Raw genomic sequence first — 23163 nt, forward strand, 5'->3', positions numbered from 1 at the left:
TTCCAATTTAATTAATTATGTTTCCATATGTATTCAAAACATGCTTTTAGATTTATTATGTTATAAATGGCACAGTTTTTCCCAAATGTTGGTAATACCCACATAGGTTTTATAAAAATTACCATAACATGTGGTCAGTAAAATTGTCTTAGGCATTTTACTGGTCCTTGGAAAGGTTGAGAAATGATGCACTAATCTAATATCCAACCCTATCCGCTATACCTTGACTATCAACTTATTTTGCAGTATATTACTGTGTATCCCTCTCCTCTATCCAAGAAAGCCATCACCTTATTGTAATAAGTAAGTAGATTGTAAAACATGATCTCCCTTTACCAAATCCATGCTGTCCATCAAAGATATTATCATTGTTGTCAACCCAATTCTGGATCCTAGTTCTCACAAGCTTCTCCAACAACTTAACCACAACACCTGACACACAGATAGGCATATAATTGGATGCTCGAGTTCTATCACCTCCCTTACGAAGTGGCACAATCTTGTCCTCCTTCCTCTCCTTTGGAACTTGACATAGTGCAAGACTCATATTTAAAAAATATGTCAAGGCAGATGTCAACTCCCTGGCACATTCCTTCAGAAAAAGTGGTGATATATTATCAAGTCCCACAGTTTTATTAACATCAAGTTTGCTCAACTCTCCATACACCTCTTGCTCACTTACAGTTAGTCTCTCCTCCCCATCATCAACTGCTCTCTATCTCTCCGTCACATTCTCAAGAATGAAAAACCCTCATGAACTGCATTAAGTTCATAATCATGAACTAATTGTTAAGTATCTCCACTACATCTTCTGCAACAGCTGTCTTTATACATTTTCCCCAATCAATGTCATCCTTCTATAATCATTCTTTTTTTTTGCTGGCTACATATCAAAAGAACTCCTTGGGATTTTTTTTGGCTTCATTAGCTAACTGCTGCTCATACCTAATTTTTGTTACCCTTACCTACAAAGTCACCCACCTTGCCTGGTCTTTGTCATCCTCATATAATTGGTTATTACCACTTCTCTTATGCTGCCTCAATAATGCCCTTTTTCTCTGTATCACATGCTTAATCTCATTATTCATCCATTTTACACCTAACTTATTTGACCTTCTGACCCTTGGAATATTTAGACATTTAGACATTGCTTCTACTAGATAGTTCTCGAATATCCCCCAAGCTGTATTGATCTCTTTTCCAGCTAACTTGTCATTCCATGCTACACCTGCAAGCTGTCTCCTGAGCTCTTCATAATCACCAGCCTTGTAGTTCCACACATACCCTTTTCTCATGGAGGTTCTCACACTGCTGGCAACCACCCACGTAATCACTTCATGGTCACTCTCACCAACTGGAGGGTGATTGGACACCTCATTTAAAATTACATCCTCTGATGAGATGATCAAATCCAAGACCTTAAATCCTCATGTGCCCTCTGTTACATACTGTCTGAGGTAGTTGTTCCTCAAAAACTCAAGAAACTCATTTTCTTTACTTCTAGTTGCTATCACAACAATCAGCCATTTGTATGGAGGAACTAAAAAGAGCTCTTTTAATGTCTCACTCTAGTGCAGGAGGGCCTGATGATATATATTATGAAATGATAATGGTAGATGATAACATCTACCATTATCTTCCATGAAGTTTCTTCTCTCAACATAATGGAATACTTGCAGAGGAACAGTTTCCAGGTTCTTGGCATAAGTAAGTTGTCACTGCTATCCCAAAACCACAAAGGAATCCAACCTTAACAAATAATTATCGACCTACTGCTCTGATCTGATGTCTTTGTAAGATATTAGAGAAAATGGTTAATGCCAGCCTTCTCTGGTATTTATAAAGCAACAATCATCTCTACAATAAACAATGTGGAAGTCACATTGTGTATTGTAGAGAAGATTGAACAACTTTTGTTGTTCAATCTTCTAAAGCTCTAAAAAAATGGTCTAAAGTTGAACAACAGATGTTGTTCAACTTTAGATCATTTGGATAACTTGTATAAGAGATGCATTTCTGAAGCAAGAACATATGGTTTCAGTTTTGTTTGACATGAAAAAAGCTTATGGCATATTAAAAGACCTCTATAACCTGGGTCTCAGAGGACCCCTTCCTGTATTTATTAAAAACTTTTATCTAGGCAAACTTTCCAAGTCAAAGTGGGAAGTAAGCTATCTAGGACATATCATCAAGAACATGTTGTTCCCAAAGGCTCTGACTTAAGTGTGACACTTTTTGCTATCACAGTTACTCAAGCTCTATATGTTGATGACGTCACAATTTACTGTCACTCTTGTAACATGAAAGTAACTGAAAGGCTGCTTTAGCAAGCAAGTGATCATGTTTCTCTGTGGGCTGTTAGTAATGGATTCACATTTTCAATAGAAAAAAGTGTTTGTGTACACTTATGAAGAAAATGCAATCTTACAAAATAAAGACTTATTGTTACATAGACCATATATTTATAACGTACTTATGTTCTTACAAATTGCCTACCGGTTTCGCTAGTAACTGACTAGCTTTCTCAAGGCTTGCATAGTACAAAAAAAGGTAAATGCAAAAAAGGTTTAAAAATACAAAGAACCGTTAGTATCTGTTAGGTAGCTAGGGTGACATGTTCGCTTGACATAACTACTCAGCATCATGAACATGCGTTACATGCACACGCGTAATATGATTATTCGCGTACTGTAGTTCTGTTGAACTGAGGGAGTTAATTAGATTTTTCCAGTTATCGTTCAGAATGGCCCCTTGATTTCTGTTTAGGTTACTTCCCGTATGTAGTACAACTGCCGCTTCTTTAAATACTCAATGTCTGTAATCCTCGTCTATGTAGGGCATGTAGCTGTTATTCCAGTCTATAGTGTGGTTCGAAGTTGAAAAGTGGTGCCAATCCTGAGGTGATCGTTCTGTTGCGATTAACATCGCCTACATGTTCTTTCTGTCTTATTTCCAGGCTTCTCGAAGTCTGTCCAATGTAGGAAAGACTGCAAGTGCATGGAATATTATACACACCTGGATATTTATAAAATGGCACACTGTCTTTAGGAGATCTTAGGACCTGTCTTATGCTATTTGTTGGTTTAAATACAACCCTGATGTTATGCGTCTTTAACAATCTTGCAATTTTTGTGGAAGTTGAACCTATAAAGGGGATGACTGCTGTTGAAATTTGCTGGGCAACAGTTCTTTCTTGTTGGTTATCTTTGTATAGAAATTCGTTGATGATGTATCTAGGATAACCATTTTGTGATAGAGTTGTAGCTATTTGAGACAGTTCTGTTTGAACTTCTTCCTTGTCAGAGATAAATTTTCTAGCTCGATTTCTTAGCATGTGGATGATGCTGTGTTTCTGTGACCTATGATGGTTAGAAGAGTAATGTAGATATCTTCCAGTGTCCGTTGGTTTTTTGTAAATCGACAGTTTGATACTGTTTCCTTGTCTTTTTACTAGTAAGTCCAAGAAGTGTAGCTGTTCGTTATTTTCTACTTCTAGAGTAAATTTTATTTTATTGTGGAGTGCATTGATTCTGTTAACAAACATATGTAAGCTTTCTAAGTTGTCTTTCCAAATGATGAAGATGTCATCCACATATCTCCACCATATAGAAGGTTTAGGAGTAATGCTGGTGAATATTTCATCTTCAAATTTCTCCATGAAAAGGTCTGCACATGGTGGCGACAGAGGGCTGCCCATGGCTAGGCCTTCTAAAATGGCACACCACACTGTCTCCTAAAGACAGTGTGCCATTTTATAAATATCCAGGTGTGTATAATATTCCATGCACGTGCGGTCTTTCCTACATTGGACAGACTTCGAGAAGCCTGAAAATAAGACAGAAAGAACATGTAGGCGATGTTAATCACAACAGAACGATCATCTCAGGATTGGCACATCACTTTTCAACTTCGAACCACACTATAGACTGGAATAACAGCTACCTGCCCTACATAGACGAGGATTACAGACATTGAGTATTTAAAGAAGCGGCAGTTGTACTACGTACAGGAAGTAACCTAAACAGAAATCAAGGGGCCATTCTGAACGATACCTGGAAAAATCTAATTAACTCCCTCAGTTCAACAGAACTACAGTACACGAATAATCATATTACGCGTGTGCATGTAACGAGTGTTCATGATGCTGAGTAGTTATGTCACGCGAATGTGTCACCCTAGCTACCTAACAGATACTAATGGTTCTTTGTATTTTTAAACCTTTTTTGCATTTACCTTTTTTTGTACTATGCAAGCCTTGAGAAAGCTAGTCAGTTACTAGTGAAACCGGTAGGCAATTTGTAAGAACACAAGTACGTTATAAATATATGGTCTATGTAACAATAAGTCTTTATTTTGTAACACTTTATGACCAAAAACATGTACAATTTAAAATGCAATCTCATCAATCTGTTATTCCACTAGCTACAAAAGCCAAGTTCTTAGGACTCATGTTTGCAGAAAACTTACATTCCTTGCACACATTTGTCAACTAAGAGATAAATGCAAGAAAGCATTGAATCTCCTTTGCATTCTATCCTCTACTGAGTGGGATGCCGATCGATCTTCATTGCTTCGATTTTATCGTAGACTTATATGTTCAAAGCTGGATTATGGGTCTGAAGTCTATGGTTCTGCAAGGCAAAATAACCTGCAATAGTTGGATTCCATCCAACCATCATTTCTCATCATCATTCACTCTCCACATAAAAAATCTATTCCTCATTACCTTCTCCACTACATCTCTATACAACTTCCAGGGATGGTCTCTTGTTCTTCCTATCTTAACATCCACTGTTTTTTTATAATTTCTTCCTTATCAATCTGATAGCCCTTAACTAACTTGAAGGTCTCTATTATATCAACTTGTTTCCTCCTATTCACCAACCTCTGTAATTAACATTCTCTCAAACCCTCTTCATAACCAAGCTCCAGAGTCCTGATATCACTTTGGTTATTCATCTTTGGACCCTCCCTAGTGTTTCTTCACACAGTGAAAACTAGGTGACCAAATCTGAGCACAATGGTCCATATGTGGTCTGACCAATGATTTATATAGATGCACCACCACCTTATCCCCTACATGTCAATGTACTTTTTATCATAGCAGAAATACGATGAGTGGTCTTTGCAACACATGCGATGTACCCTTGGAACTCCAGTCCACTGTCCACCATCACTCCAAGATCCCAGATTTCATCCACATCCTGTAGTTCATCTCCACCAAAACAGTATGTAGCATTATTATATCTCTGTATCCCAAAGTGTAACACTTTGCATTTATTAACATTAAAACCATTCATTTGTCCAATCTAAAAGTCTATTCAAAGCTTCCTGTAGAAAATTATCATCAGCACTACGCTTAATAATTCTCTACAGTTAGCTCTAAATAGACTTTTAGCTTGGAAATTTACTCTGCATCATCAGCAAACATTTCAAGATCCCCAGTCAATCCACATGATATATCATTAACAAATAAGTTAAATAGTAGAAGCCTAAGAACAGAATTCTGAGGTGCACGACTGGTCACGTTCCTTTTTCTGAAACACAGCTACATCATACACAACTTTCTGGTATCATTCAGAGAGCCAACTTCCAATCCATCTAACCAATATACTATCTACTCCTATCCTCTGCAGCTTGTACTCTAACTCATCAAGTCGGTATCTATCAAATGCTTTTGCAAAGTCCAAGAATATCACTGTGTATTCTTTCTTTTAGGGTTACATGGTGGTGAGCATTCACAGTGAAGGATTTATGGAGACACAACACATGTGTTAGAATAATTATTCTAACACGTGTTGAAATGTGCTAATTTACTCATAATTAAGAAAGTAACATTCGACATTTAGACCTCTGTATTGAGTTCATCATGAGGAAAATATACACATATACAGGATACAAGCTACATCACACTACACAAAACTAAGATGAATCTAAATGTTTGTAAATCATTTACCCTAGCCTGACCTCTGGGGGAAAAAAATACATTAAACAATTTCTAAAGTCCTGTTGTATCAAGACTTTCTTCTGTTTCAGGTTGTTCTGGATGCTATATGGGTTGAAGATGGGTCCTCTAAATTCTTGGAATAATTAATCCATTATTATGATGGAATGACAAAACCAATGTTTGTAGGTTTGTGATATAGTATATTTTAATACTGATATCACAATCAAATCTAATGAGGGTCAAATTCAAGAAGTTAATTTTTTTGTTTTCTTCATATTCAACTGAGAATTTTAATCTAGGGCTAAAGGTGTTGAATGAATGAACTAACTATTGTATGGCAATCCCATTAGTGATACACAGTACATTTTCCACATATCTACCAACGATTTCCTAGAAAATGAATCCAAATAATGAGATATGGTTAGATGATGATGACATCCTGACAGGAATAGAGATGGAATGGTACGATATGTTTCGTGAGGATAGAAAGCGAGAGGAGTGCTATTGATGACAGAGAAAGAGCTATCCATACAAATTAGAGAAGCAAGAGGGAAATAGTGCCAATGGTTTTGAGGCAGTATGGTGTGAGATAGAGGTGAATAGAATGAAATACTTGGATGGATGTTGTTATAGACCTGGTAAGTGGATGATAGTGACTAAGAAATGTATAATCAAATTAGCCAAGCAAATAAGAAACAGTGATCATTATGGGTGATTTTAATTATGGCAATATAGACTGGAATGACGAGATAGCAACTGGAAGTAAAGAAAATGAATTTCTCAAGTTTCTGAGGGACAACTACCTCAGACAGTACGTAATAGAGGGCACACAAGGAATGAGGATCTTGGATTTGATCATTATTATTATTTATTATTATGTAACACCTCCAGGGAGTCCAAAGACTGATCGAGGGAGGACATCTACTTTACAACTCTCCGTCTGCACCGAGCCACCAACCGCAACTACTTTCATCATTTACACCAACGCCATCTACCGCCGACCACCACTAATAGTACTTTCACAGACAATCCCAAACATCCATGCACATGGTGGGATACGAACCCGCAGCCTTCAGGCTGGACAGTGGATATGCTAACCACTCAGCTAAACAGGCTGGCTTTACATTACAACTCATCAGAGGATGTAATTATAAATGAGATGTTCAATCACCCGCTAGTTGGTGAGAGTGATCATGAAGTCATTACTTGGGTGGCTGCCAGCCATGTGAGAACGTCTGTGAGAAAGGGTTATATGTGGAACAACAAGGGGAGTAATCATGAAGAGCTCAGGAGACAGCTTGCAAGTGTAGCATGGAATGGAGAGTTAGCTGAAAAAGAATTCAATCCAGCTTGGGGGATATCCAAAAACCATCTTGTAGAAGCAATGTCTATATGTATTCCAAGAGTCAGAAGGTTAAATAGGATAGGTGTGAAATGGATGGATAAAGAGATTAAGCATGCGATACAGAGACAAAGGGCATTATGGAGGCAGCATAAGAGAAGTGGTAATAATAACCAATTCCATGAGGATTGCAAAGACCAGTGCAGTTGACTTGATTGGTAAGGGTAGAAAAAGTGACGTATGAGCAATAGTTAGCTAATGAAGCCAAAAAGAATTCCGATATGTAGCTAGCAAAAAAAAAAAAGAATGATTATGGGAGGATGACATTGATTGGGGTAAGAAAATAGTATAAAGACAGCTGTTGTGGAAGATATAGTGGAGATACTTAATGAGTAGTTCATAAAGGTCTTTCAATCTTGTGGATGTGACTTCATGGACAGATTGAGAGCAGTTGATATAAAATTTCGTGTGATGATACTGCATTCTCCCTTTTTTACGGGAGTTCACAGTACCATCTAGTCCCCCCCAAATTTTATCCGGGCTCCGGAACTGGCATAGGCTGACGAATCAGACCTATGGCTGGGTCAGTATTCCTGACTGTAATCCGTGTGTCCTCAGACCGGTTTGCCTGCTTGCGGGATGAAAAACACCAGATAAACTGGCAGAAAAAACCCTGCTATCCACGCCCAAGACCGGCTAACTTGGCTATGGCTGAGGAAGATCCTTAAGCTCCTCACGTCATTGATGGGAATCGAACCTAGGACACTCCTTCCCCAGGCATATGGCTACGAAGCGCAAAGCCACTAGGCTAACCGCATGGAGAGCAGTTGATATGGGGAGGAGAGATTGCCTGTAATTGAGCAAATTAGATGCTAATAAGGTGTGGGACTTGATAATATACCACCAAGTATTCTGAAGAAATGTGCCAGGAAGTTGACACCTACCTTAACATATTTTTTTAATATTAGTCTCGCACTCGGTCAAGTTCCTAAGGAGTGGAAGGAGGACAAGGTTGTGTCGCTTCATAAGGGAGGTGATTTGATGCTTGAGTTCTATCACCTCCCTTATGAAGTGGCACAACCTTGCTCAAATTCCACTATAAGGCCTATATGTGTCAGGTGTTGTGGTTAAGTTGTCGGAGAAGCTTGTGAGAGCTAGGATCCAGAATTGGGTTGACAACAATGGTATTATCTTTGATGGACAGCATGGATTTGCTAAAGGGAGGTCAAGTTTTAGTAATCTACTTACTTATTACAATAAGGTGACTGCTTCCATGGACAGAGGAGAAGGATACACAGTAATATACTTAGATTTCGCAAAGGCTTTTGATAGATTACCGCATGATAAATTGATAGTCAAACTAGAGCAGATGCGGTTGGATATTAGATTGGTGCATTGGATTGGAGACTGGCTATCTGATTGGAATCAACAAGTTGGGTATGGGGGAGCAATATCCAGGAAAAGGAAAGCCACTAGTGGTGTGCCTCAGGGGGTCTGTTTTAGAGCCACTACTGTTTCACTTGTACATTGATAATATTGGCAGAGATTTGGATGGAGATGTCCAGTTGTTTGCAGATGATGCAAAGTTGGTATTAACCATGAAGGGTAGGGAAGATGTTGTGGCCTTACAAGAAGACTTGAATAAATTGAGTGATAGGACACGGGAATGGGGATGTGAGTTCAATGTTCAAAATGTACAGTTTTAAAATTTGGGAAGCAAAAATGGTATGCAGAATTTATTCTTGGTGAAGATATATTGTTGGAGGAAGTAACAGATCTTAGGGTGATAATGGATAAGGATCTGAAATTTAGGGAACCCACTGCCAATTGTGAAGACAACACAAAGACTTCTGGGAATGATGTGGAGGACACTGACTTATAGAAGTAGGGAGATTCTTGTTCCATTGTATAAGGCTTTGATTAGGGCCCGCATGGACTAATGTGCCCATATTTGGTCACCTGGTTTTCAGAAGGACCAAGAGATTTTGGAAAGGGTCCAGAGACAACTGACTAAGGTAATTTCTGACCTCTGGACTGTCGAATATGAGGAAAGATTGAGAAGGTGCAATTTACAGAGTCTGGTGGATAGGATGAAGACTGGAGATATGATAGAGACCAACAAGTTGGTAAGGGGTTGTTATAGGATCAATGTTGGAGAGATTCCACAGAAAACAGTGGGAGATCAGGGGAGAATCAGAGATCATCCCTGTAAAGTGTATAAAGAGGGTGTGAACAGATGAATGAGAAGCAGGTTTTTTTGCATGCAGAGTTGAGAATGATTGGAATGACTTGCCTGAGAGTGTGGTGTCTGCAGAGAATTTGAGTGTGTTTAAAGCATGGTATGATGAGCTGTGTGTATGATAAAAGGACCTCCTAGATGAGTCTTTGATCCCATGGGGTCTTCAGTAGTAATAATAATAATAATAATACTTACAATGTTCTGAATCACTAGCAATAAGAACCACACAATGTGCTATAAACTATAAAATAAGACCCTAATTAGTGTCCCCCCCCTTGGCAATTAAACAAAATAAATTACTCCCCCTCTACTTGAAAAACTAGCCTAATTCTGACATACTCTTGAACCTTCAAACTCCTAATAACATCTTTTACTAAAAAACATGTGGCCAGCTCACAGTTAGTTTTTGGCTTTTCTCTCATCTGATGACATTTTAAAGAAATGGCCAACACCAAATATGTTTGTTGCGTGATTACTATATGTATATAACAGCTTTTTTTATTCTCAGTTCTTTCAAATCCAAAATTTGCATAATTCATATTTTTGATGTTAATTTTTTTGTCAGTGGGTTTTATGTAAGTTTTATTTATCTAAATATATTTCCTGCACTCAGTTGTTGCTATCTTGCACTGACCACTTTTAATTGCATACCATCTCAGCTGTAATCAAGTCTTTCATCATGTTGTTATTTTTACCTTCAAAACTTTCAAACAGGCATGCAAATTAATAACCTTCAATTAAAATGCTAAATAAATTTAACTTTTAAGTCTTGTCATTACAGAGGATCTGATCTAATACCATAAACAGCTTAGCTTCTTCTTTCTTATGAAATCAATGGTTGATTGTAATCTGATTGTTTAAGCTTATATGTTGATTCTCCAACATCATATATTTTTTAAGGAAATTAACAATGTGTTTGTTAATAAATAAACTTATTTACTTATTATCCTATATTTCACAAAGTCAAATCAGAATCATCAGGGAAAAATACACTTGTATTAGATACATGAACATTTCAGTAACAAAGATGAAGAAACTGGAGAGATACAGGAGACCTAAAGTCCTACAAATAAGCCACCTGTTGGCTTATGTTGAAAGTTCTTGGTTGTTGGAGTGACTGTCTACAGATGAGAGTTTCCCATATGAAGGGTAGTTTGGTCATAAAGACCTGTGTTCAATTCCTGTGCATGACATGAGGTACCTTTATTTCGACTGAAGGTGAGTTAAATGAAGCCAGTCTTATACAGAGGTATAGGGTTTTTTCACCCAGAAACTGGTCACCTGGCTGCACAATCCAGGTTTTTCATCCCTCATAACAGGCAAACCAGCCTGTGAACACACACACACACACACACACACACACACACACACACACACACACACACACACACACACACACACACACACACGGATTTACAGTTATAAATACATACTTAATCCTTCACTAGAAGGGCTCAACCAGTCCTAAGGAACGGTTCGGAAATGGTGGGGAGGAGAACCCCAAACGAATAAATTAAAAAAAACTGAGTTATTCCACTTTTACCACGAGTTGCCTAGACTTGCACTACTTTGTGGGTCACCTAGACTTGCAATATGTGCAGGGGCAAACTTGACTTATTTGTCTGTTTGCTTACTTGGGAATTGGGAAAACCAGGTTTAAAATAGCTTGGCATCTTTAACATATATTATACCCAAGGTAAAAAACTTTCTACATCTATCTCTCATCCTGAGATTTTTATTTAATAAGGTCAAAGCACCTTATGGTAACTTGTTTTGGTAAAATACTTATAAGCTCTGTATTACTTAACCTTGGTATTCCTAAGCCTGGCTCCCACTGATGAGACCTCAATAAAGGTCGAAACCAATCTGGGTAGTGGCCCCTCGCCTTTAATGCATAGCATCATACATCTCCTCAAGGAGATGGGCTTTGCATGAAGGGTAAATATTAAGAATAGTGATCAAAGCTCATTCACCTTTACCATGAGTTGCACTACTTTGTGGGTCACCTAGACTTGCAATACGTGCAGACGCAAACTTGACTTATTTGTCTGTTTGCTTACTTGGGAAATGGAGTAAAACCAGGTTTAAAATAGCTTGGCATCTTTAACATGAGGTACAGTTGTCTCTCACTATAGAAATTATGTAAAAAGAACAAGAATAGTCTGTTATAGTGGATGGTTTCTAAAAAAAAATGCTACAGTGAATGTTTTTTAGCATAGCATTGTACCTACTTAATCTTTGTTATAGTGAATGAATGAGTCTGCTACAGTGGTAATCACTTGCATGTACAATTCTTTATACATTGATCAAACATTTGACAATTATTCATATATACCAATAACCTGTGGTCTGGAAGTTGGCACTTCCAGACCACAGGTTATAGGTATTAGTGAAACATGGCTGACTGTAGATGATATAGCTAGTGGGATTGAATGTGATGGGTATAGTGTGTTCAGGAATGACAGAGAGAATAACATGGGGAGAGGAGTATTGTTGATGATAGCTGATGAGCTACAGCCAAGGAGAATAGAAGTTGAATTGCAGGATAGAGAAAAGAGCACATTTGAGGCAATTTGGTGTGAGATTGTGGCTAGCAGAACTAAATATACAATTGGGTGTTGCTATAGACCAGGTGATGGAAAAGTTGGTGGTGACAGTATGCAAAAGCAAATAGAAGAAATGAGTGGAAGGAGGGTGATTGTTATGGGAGATTTCAACTATGGTCGCATTGATTGGAGTGAGGAGAGGACACACGGGAGGAAGGAATTGGATTTTATGCAGTTATTAAGGGATAACTATCTGCGACAGCATGTAATGGAAAATACTAGGGGTCAGAGAGTGCTTGACCTAGTAATTACATCTGAGGATTTGGCTGTAACAAATATGACCACATTGCCACCAATTGGTGAGAGTGATCATAGGGTCTTGACTTGGGAGGTGGCTAAAGGTGTAGAATTTTCAATTAAGACAGGGTACATGTGGAATTATCGGGCTGGAAAGTATGACAAGCTTAGGAGTTTGATTGGCTCAGTGCCATGGCATGTACAACTGCAAGATCTAGAAGTTGATAGTGCATGGGAGGTAGTTAAGAAGTGCTTGCATGAAACAATGGCTGACTGCATACCTAGAGTCCGAATAATAAATCAAGTAGGGGTTAAATGGATGAATAACACCATTAAGCTTGAGCTGCAAAAAAAGAAACAACTATGGAGGGAATTTAAGGAGAAAGGTGACCAGCAGGCACATGAACGGTATAAAGCGCAGGCCAGAAGGGTGACGAGTGTGGTAAGAAAAGCAAAAAAGGATTACGAAAGAACATTGGCCATGCAGGCTAAAGAGAATCCTAAACAGTTTTTTAGATATGTAGCAAGTAAAAGGAAAAATGTACATGGCAGAATGATTTTAAAGAATGCCGATGGTAGGGAGGTAACTGAATCAGTTGAGATAGCCGAGTTACTAAGTGAGCACTTTGCAAGAATATATCATCCAGGTGGTGACATTGCAGAAACGAATAAACCAGTAGATTATACGGGAATGGTGGTGAATGAAGTGGAGGTGAGTAGTCTATTGCATAACCTCAATGTCAATACATCTGTGGGATTGGATGGTATACCAGCTCGTGTTGTACGAGAAGCAGCTAAAGAATTGTCAGTACCCGTGACCATTTTGTTTAATTTGAGTCTCGGGTCTGGGTTAGTCCCGAGCGGGTGGAAGGAGGGGAAAATAGTTCCACTGCATAAAGGTGGTTCCAAAACTGCTGTTATAAATTACCGACTGATTAGCATATCAGGAATCATTGTCAAGGTCTTAGAGAAATTAGTCAAGAAAAGAATACAGGATTGGATAGATGAAAATGGGATATTGTATGGGGGACAACATGGTTTTGTGAAGGGTAGATCATGCCTCAGTAACTTGCTCACGTTTTATAACACAGTGACGGCTGAACTGGATAGGGGTAATGGGTTTACAGTGATACTACTGGACCTTGCCAAGGCCTTTGACAGGATACCACATGGAACCCTAATCAGTAAACTGGAGCAGATGGGGATAGATATAGGGTTGGTAAGATGGATAGGAGGGTGGTTGAAGGAGAGATACCAGAGAGTGGTTTATGCAGGAGTGGAGTCAAAAAGACGTCTTGTGACTAGTGGAGTGCCGCAAGGCTCTGTTCTTGGACCACTGCTTTTCAATTTGTTCATCAATGATATTGGAAAGGATTTGAGAAGAAGTGTTCACTTATTTGCTGATGATGCAAAGTTGGGTAGAGCAATTGTGAGTGCACAGGATGTCAACATTTTACAGGATGATTAGGATAGTTTGGAGGACTGGGCTAGGAAAAATGGATGTCAGTTTAATGTGGCAAAGTGTAAGGTTATGCACTTTGGGGTGAAAAGAACAGCAGCAGTATATCGCATTGGTGGAACCGTACTCCTGGAGATTGATGAGTCCAGGGATTTGGGAGTGCTGGTGGATAGGGAGTTGAAGTTTAGGGGGAACATTGCAAAAGTGACTAAAACAGCTCACCAACTCACTTGGCTTATGAAAAATACTTTAACATACAGAGACAAACAAGTTGTTGTTCCTCTGTATCGAGCCTTGATACGACCCCATCTGGACTTCTGTGCTCAGTTATGGGCACCAGGGTTTCTTCGTGATGGGGAGGAAGTGGAGAGGGTCCAGAGACGAGTGACCAAGATGATAGCAGGTCTGTGGAATGAACCTTATGAGAATAGGTTGAGGATTTGTGGGTTGCAGAAATTGGACGATAGGTGAAGGAGCGGGTGATACGATTGAGACATTCAAATTACTGAAGGGTTTTTATAAGATTGATCCAGAAGATATTTTTGAAAATATGACTGGTGGTGGGAGGACTAGGGGCCATGCATGGAAGCTGGGCAAGAGCGTGGTTGACAAGGGTGTTAGAGCTAGGTTTTTTACTTGGAGAGTGGTGAATGAGTGGAATAAGCTTCCAGAGTCTGTTGTGGGTGCTACGACCGTGAATGAGTTCAAGGCAAGATATGATAGATACTGTGTGAATGTTGAATAGTTGTTCCAGACATGATGTTAGGGCCTCCCTCGATGAGTCTGTCGATTCCTTGGAGTTTCCCGGAACAATAATAATAATAATAATAATAATATATGGTTATAAATGTATGCACAATTATTTATGCAAATAACAGTAAAGTATCATATATGGTTACTGACATAGTATATTCTTGAACAAAATATAATCTCTGAAGAGACTAAAAGAAAATATTAATAATAATTACTTACGACCACTAGCACGTTTCACTTGTTGAAGATGGTATCCTGACCAAGGAGCTGTGTTTCCACTGTATGGAATTAATACAGGATGTTCTGGTAACCATGCAGGTCCTTGTATCTAGAGAATAACCCTTTTTTCTTCAAGTTATATAATGTTAAGATCATAAGATTAACTATCCATACTTATTTAAAAAAAAAGTCTAACAATCATTGCTGATCTGAGTGACCTTTAAATCTATCAAAGAATATATTATTATTATTATTATTATTATTATTATTATTATTATTACTACCCAAAGACCTCATGGAGGCAAAGACTCATCTGGGAGGTCCTATTATCACACACACACACAGAGCTCATCATACCGTGCCTTGAACACATTCAAACTCCTTGCAGACACCACACTCTCAGGCAAGGCATTCCAATCATTTACAACTCCACATGAAAAAAACCTGCCTCTCACTCCCCTACTCACACCCTCTTTATACAGTTTCTAGGGATGACCTCTGGTTCTCCCACGATCTCCCACTATTTCCTGTAGAACTTCTCCAGCAGTGATCCTATAAGAGCTCCTTACCTTGTAGGTCTCTATCAAATCTCCCCTCTTCCTCCTGTCCAACAGACATTGCAAATTACATCTCCTCAATCTTTCCTCATACTCTACAGTCGCCTTTGGACGCTTTTCAACATCTCTTCATCCTTCTGAAAACCAGGTGACCAAATCTGGGCACAATATTCCATGTGTGGCCTAATCGAAGCCTTATACAACGGAACAAGAATCTCCCTACTTCTACACGTCAGTGTCCTCTGCATCATTCCCAGAAGCCTTTGTGTTGTCTTCACAATTTTGGTATGTGTCCCCTAAATTTCAGATCCTTATCCACTATCACCCCCAGATCTCTTATTTCTTCCACCTCCAACAATATATCCTCACCAAACATAAATTCTGCATCCCATCTTTATTTTCCAAATTTTAAAACTTTACATTTTGCAACATTGAACTCACATCCCCATATCTGTGCCCAATCACTCAATTTATTCAAGTCTTCTTGTAAGGTCACAACATCTTCACTACTCTTCATGGTTCGTCCCAACTCTGTATCATCTGCAAACAACTGAATATCCCCATCCAAATCTTCACCAATATCATTAATATGCAAGTTAAACAGTAATGGACCTAAAACAGACCCCTGAGGCACTCACTAGTGACTTTCCTTTTCGTGGATATCACTCCCCCATACCCAACTTGTTGATACCAATCAGATAGCCAGTCTCCAATCCAATGCACTAATCTAATATCCAACCCCATCTACTCTAGTTTGACTATCAATTTATCATGAGGTACTCTATCAAAAGCCTTTGCAAAATCTAAGTATATTACTGTGTATCCTTTCCTCTGTCCGATGAAACCAAAAAGAATCCTAAGGAATTCTTTTGATATGTAGCCAGCAAAAGAAAGAATGATTATGGAAGGATGACATTGATAGGAGAAAATGGTCTAAAGACATCTGTTGTGGAATGTATGGTGGAGATACTTAATGAGCAGTTCATAAAGGTCTTTCAGTCTTGTGAATGTGACTTCATGGAGAGATTGAGAGCAGTTGATGATGGGGAGGAGAGACTGAATGTAAGTGAGCAAGAGGTGTGTGGGGAGTTGAGCAAACTAGATGTTAATAAGGCTGTGGGACTTGGTAATATATCTCCATGTATTCTGAAGGAATGCGCCAGGGAGTTGACACCTGCCTTGACATATTTTTTTAATACGAATCTTTCACTCAGTCAAGTTCCTAAGGAGTGGAAGGAGGGAAAGATTGTGCCAAATCATAAAGGAGGTGATCGAACTCTAGCATCAAACTATAGGCCTATCTGTGTGTCAGGTGTTGTAGTTAAGTTATTGGAGAAGCAACAACTTGTGAGAACTTGGATCCAGAATTGGGCTGAAAACAATGGTATTATCTTTGATGGACAGCATGGATTTGTTAAAGGGCAGTCACGTTTTAATAATCTACTTACTTATTACAATAAAGTGACTGCTTCCTTGCACAGAGGAAAGGATATACAGTAATATACTTAGATTTCGCAAAGGCTTTTGATAGAGTACCACATGATAAATTGATAGTCAAACTAGAGTAGATGGGGTTGGATATTAGATTAGTGCATTGGATTGGAGACTGGCTATCTGATTGGTATCAACAAGTTGGGTATGGGGGAGTGATATCCACGAAAAGGAAAGTCACTAGTGAGTGCCCCAGGGGTCTGCTTTAGGTCCATTACTGTTTAACTTGTATATTAATGATATTGGTGAAGATTTGGATGGGGATATTCAGTTGTTTGCAGATGATACAAAGTTGGGACGAACCATGAAGAGTAGTGAAGATGTTGTGACCTTACAAGAAGACTTGAATAAATTCAGTGATTGGGCACGGATATGGGGATGTAAGTGCAATGTTGCAAAATGTAAAGTTTTAAAATTTGGAAAATAAAGATGGGATGCAGAATTTATGCTTGGTGAGGATATATTGTTGGAGGTGGAAGAAATAAGAGATCTGGGGGTGATAGTGGATAAGGATCTGAAATTTAGGGGACACATACCAAAATTGTGAAGACAACACAAAGGCTTCTGGGAATGATGCGGAGGACACTAATGAAGTTCATACCTCTCTCTTTAGCTATCCTCACCAAACAAGTCATCCTCCTTGCCTAGTCTTTGTAGACCTCATATAGGTTATTTCCACTTCTCTTATACTGCCTCCACAATGCCCTTTTTCTATGTATCGCATGCTTAATCTCTTTATTCAGCCATATCACACCTACCTTATTTAACCTTCTCACCCTTGGAATGCGTTTAGACATTGCATCTACTAGATACTTTTTTGAAAATCCCCCAAGCTGAATTGATCTCTTTTCCAGTTAACTCCTCATTCCATGCTACACCCGCAAGCTGTCTCCTGAGCTCTTCATAATCACCCCCCTTGTAGTTCCACATATACTCTTTTCTCATAAAGGTCCTCATACTGCTGGCAACCACCCAGGTAATCACCTCATGGTCACTCTCACCAATTGGTGGATGATTTGACACCTCATTTATAATTATATTCTCCAATGAGATGACTAAATCCAAGACCCTCAATCCTTGCATGCCCTCTGTTACATACTGTCTGAGGTAGTTATCCCTCAAAAACTCAAGAAAATCATTTTCTTTACTTCCAGTTGCTATCTCATCATTCCAGTCTATATTGCAATAATTAAAATTTCCCATAATGATCACCCTTTTCTTATTTGCTTGGCTAATTTGATTATACATTTCTTTATCACTACCATCCACATTAACTGGTCTATAACAAAATCCAACCAAGTATTTGAATCCATTCACCTCTATCTCATACCATACTGTCTCAAAACCACTATCACTATTTCCCTCTTGCATCTCTACTTTGTATGGACATAACTCTTTCTCTATCATCAATAGCACTCTCCCTCCCTTTTTACCCATTCTATCCTCACGAAACACATCATACCCTTCCATTATTGTCAAAGCTATTTAAATAAACATATATAATAAATGAAAACAATTATCTAAACATGAATTAATAAAAGGAAACAAATTAAATCTACATTTTTGCTTGCTGATGTGTTAAGTATATGATAATTTAATGAGAAGAGAGAGAGAAAGAGAGAGAGAGAGACCTCTCAATAATTTAATTGTTGAAGAGTTAAGATAAAAAATTTGGACATTATAAATTTTTATTATTATTATTATGGGACACCTCCAGGGAGTCCAAAGACTCATCGAGGGAGAGTGTGCCAACAGCATCGAATGAATCACCCCCTCCAACTACTAACCACGCTCAAACTTGCTTAACTTTTTGCGAGTCATTAGTAGCAGAGGCTCTACCAATCGACCAACCTTTGCTGGCAAAGGTTGTTCGGTTGGTATTTGAATAAATGAAAAATAAATATATCAAGTTCAGTACCCACTTTTTCAGCAAAAATAGAAAATAATAATTAAAAAAATGGAAAACTTTCATTGTATTACAGCATTTTTAAACTTAGTACAACATACTTAATTATACAAACCCACATTGAGTCTCTGACTGCATGCAGGCCAGATGTTAATAATAATACTTAGCACATTCAATTTATATATATAATTAAACTTAATCTACCAGGATGTCCTCTTAAATGATTCAACGATGACTTCTAAGGCCGGAACAGGCCAAGCTAGTCCTAAATCCTTGAATATGCATGATGATGATTAAACTTAATTTATAAGTCTAGATAAAAGAAAATGAAATATCTTTATATGCTAGTTATGTCCATTGTATTTCATTATTTGAAGAAAGATGACATGATTTACATTATTTCTAAAACCTGTGTTTGTGTAAAGGCTGCACAATCCAATCTGTCAAAAATTGCCTTAGAAGAATTTTAAAAAGAAACTGAAAAATAAAACCAACTAGAAAAATAATACAACACTGAAAATACAAGTACTCAGAATTGTCTCAATGATCATAGTATCCATCTAGCAGTTGCTATGATGTGGCTAAAGCTAATTCGTTTACTAAGATGTCATTTTCTAAGAGCTTTCTAGTTAGGACACTAATGAAAACAACTACAGCAATGGGAGAGATAATGAGTATCAGTACACACAACAGGACTTCACTGATAAAGGATATGGTACAATTTATCACCACTTCAAAGTTTGCATAGTGACATTTTTTTATTATTGTTATTTATTTCTATTACTATTTTTATGGGACACCTTCAAGGAGTCCAAGTACTTATTGCGGGAAGGCCTTCTACTGCACTACTCTTATTGTTATATATTTGGTTTAATCCTTTATACTGCACTACTCTTATTGTTATATATTTGGTTTAATCCTTTATCCAAGTGTGAGCAAACAAAGTTTGCACCTGAAGCATTTTCAGGACCGAGGCAACTCGTGGCAAAGGTGGTATAACTTCTCATCACTTGCTTTAGTATCCCATAATGGAAGCACATCTACTTATGGACATAATGCTCTGCATTAAGGGAAAGGTTCACTACTCAGACTGGTTTCGACCTTAATTGAGGTCTCATCAGTGGGAGCCAGACCCAGAGGTGGTGATACTAAGGTGGAAGTAATGGAGAAGTCATATTTCCATATACGCATTGCCAAAAAGGTGTCACACCTTATTATTAAAATTCTCTGGATTAGAGATAAGTTGATGGAAGTTTTTTCACTTGGCTATGATACCAATTATATATTTGGTTTAATCCTTTATCCAAGTGTAAGCAAACAAAGTTTGCACCTGAAGTATTTTCAGGACTGGGGCAACTCGTGGCAAAGGTGGTATAACTTCTCATCACTTGCTTTAGTATCTCATAATGCAAAGCACATCTCCTTGCGGCATGTATAATGCTTTGCATTAAGGGAAGGGTCACTACCCAGATCAGTTTCGACCTCAATTGAGGTCTCATCAGTGGGAGCCCAACTCAGACATGGTGATAAAGGATTAAACCAAATATATAATTGGTAGCATATCCAAGTGATAAAACTTCCATCAACTACTCTTACTGTCTTTCATACTTAACCTTCAAATTACATGCAACACTACTACTACTAGCATCATTAATACACAATGCCCACTACCACTAACAATAGTATTTTTTGTCTGTAAATTGCATATGTTCTCAGCTGATTTGCCAGTATGCAGGATGAAAAACTTGAGTTTCTGTGAGCAAAATCCCTGCTCCCTCCATATGAGATTGGCTAACTCAACTTTAATAAAAAAAAAAAAAAAAAAAAAAAAAAACCTCATATAAAGGTTCCTCTCATGAGGATGAGAATTGAACCTTGGCCTTTTCCAATCAAAAGGAGCAATGTCCTACTGTTCTTTCAAATTGCATGAGTTATATAAGATCTTTACAATTTTATATATTTGGTGTTATGTGGATTATGCAGATGTCTGGAAAGGCTTATGTGTTCGTCGTACATGTTGATTAATTTTGATGGTCTATATTAGAACATGTCCACTTGGTTAGCCTAGTGGCTGTGCGCTTTGTAACTATATGCCTGGGGGAAGGAGTGTCCTAGGTTCGATTCCTGTCGGTAACATGAGGAGCTGAAGGATCTTCCTCAGACATAGCCAAATTAGCCAGTCTTGGGCGTGGACAGTAGTGTTTATTCCCCAGCTTATCCTGGGTTTTTCATCCCACAAAGCAGGCAAACTGGCCTTGAGAACTCAACACTACATGACATAGGATACACTGGGGAGGAGTAGGGCTGACCACCTTATCCTGTGAATGGTTTGTGGTCCGATTATTAACTAACCCTCAACGCCACAAGGTAAAAGAGGGAAAAGGAAGATGAGATGAGATATTAGAACAAAGAATGATAAGTATATAATTATTTATTAACTTATTGCTGATATTTCGCTGGAGTTATAATCAGCATCTTCAAAGCACAAAACACAGTTTTTGACAGTAGGCAATATTACAACATCATAGTGTAATAATGGGACTAGTTTGAAACAATTGTAGCAACAACACAAAGACTAAAGTCCTAATTAGGTGCCCTCTATGTTTAAAAAAAAACAGAGAGAGAAAGCAGATACTAGTTATGTCTTAGGATGACTGTCTCCCAAATCTTAAGAAAATTTATACAGCCATATTTGTTGAGATTCGGAGTATGTTTCAGGGCTTCTGTTGCTTCTAAAAACAATCTCTCTGACTTGTAAAAGCTTCTGTGCAGTAATTTTGTTTTCTTCCAGTTGATCCTGTGTGCAGGGGTATCCAAAGCATGGTCTGCTAGGCCCGACTTGCCATAGCGATAGTGCCAGATGTATTTTTTATGTTCATTGATGTGGATGTCAACAGTTCTTCCTGTTTGACCGTAGTAAGCTTCATCACATGAGCAGGATACTTCATAGACTCCCGGATGAGATAAAGAAGAGATGCTGTCCTTGAGTGAATGGATGAGAGTTGCTAATTTGACACATGGTCTGAATACAGTGTGTAGTGGATGTTTATTGAGAACTGTAGAAATCTTTTCCGATGTGCCTTTAATGTATGGGATGGTGACTGTTTTGTTGTAGTTCTTCATGGTGGATAATGGGAGGGGTTTCTTGGGAGCATTTAATATTTTGTCTATCTTATGGGGATTATATTATTTAATATTTTAAACACGGAACTGTGTGAGATCATAGACAGCATCTCCGATGCAACGGCTAGAAAAGAATCCATCAAAGTCAAAAACCGCCACCAGAGAAAGTTTGAAATTCTCCAACAACGCAGTGCTACACAACAACAGCAATTACAACAAGATCGCATCGTTCTGAATTTATCATTGCTCACCTTAACCGAAGAAGCCATTAATGCTTTAAGTTGGGGGCACAATTTTGCCGTTACTCCAAAACAAGTTCCAAAAGCCAAAATAATGGCGTTCGTCGAACAGGGAATATATGACCTGCCTCTAGCAATAGCCAATAACATACGTTTAGATGTGGACAACATCCTAATGCAGTCTAAGCCTGCCAAAAATAATATCCCACATAAGGAAATCATTGCTCTAAAAGAATTGCACAGTAATAATCACATTATCATAACAAAAGCAGACAAAGGGAATGCAACCATGGTGATGGATGCAAGACAATATGAAAACAAAATGCACACGCTTCTACAAGACCAGTCAACCTACAAAATTATAGATCGTAATCCCACCAACACACAAAAGAATAAGGTGCATAAATTACTGAAAAAAGTCACTTCCTGGCCTAAAGAATAAACTCAAACTCTTCCACATTAAAATACCCAGGATATATGGAGCACCAAAAATTCACAAACAAGGTACACCCTTATGCCCTATTGTGAATAGTATAAATAGTCCCACATACAAATTGGCTAGACATTTTTCAATAAACATCAATTATCCCATCATTATGTCTGAACAGTAAAGTTCAGACATAATGGTGAGGTTTGATATCACCTCACTATTCACAAATGTACCACTAATTGAAACCCTTGATCTAATATAAAGTCACACTTTCCTCCTGATATATTTGAACTATTTACATTCACAATACATGCAGGATATTTCACATGGAAAAGGAAAATATACAAACAATTAGATGGAACAGCTATGGACTCCCCCATTCCCCCCCCCCCAACCAACTTCTACATAGAACACCTAGAAAAACTAGCTATCAATACAGCCACTCTCAAACCAATGCTTTGACTATGGTATGCTGACGATGTGATTGCTATTTGGCCACATCGCCCAGCACATTGGATACATTCTTAGCACATTTAAATAGCCAACACTCAAACATCCACATTACAATGGAACTGGAAGCTAATAACTGTCTGCCCTTCCTGGATACACTAATCA

At 38.2% G+C, this 23163-nt stretch overlaps 1 protein-coding gene across 7 annotated transcripts in view; it reads right to left on the bottom strand.

Annotated features, from left to right (window-relative positions):
• axo (axotactin) overlaps positions 1-23163 on the bottom strand; it is a 927649-nt gene that overhangs the window by 157854 nt on the left and 746632 nt on the right. For 6 of the 7 annotated variants that reach the window (XM_090410025.1, XM_090410024.1, XM_090410023.1 and 3 more), the window contains one exon: positions 14803-14911. In XM_090410025.1, the coding sequence (XP_090266151.1) occupies positions 14803-14911 (109 nt within the window). Of the gene's footprint in view, positions 1-14802; positions 14925-23163 lie in introns of all 7 variants that reach the window. The other variant, XM_090410029.1, reaches the window with a different exon arrangement.

Source organism: Typopeltis vanoorti, chromosome 20, assembly GCF_054136105.1.
Source record: "Typopeltis vanoorti isolate ZY-2024b chromosome 20, IOZ_Tvanoo_1.0, whole genome shotgun sequence".
NCBI classification, from domain to species: domain Eukaryota; kingdom Metazoa; phylum Arthropoda; class Arachnida; order Uropygi; family Thelyphonidae; genus Typopeltis; species Typopeltis vanoorti.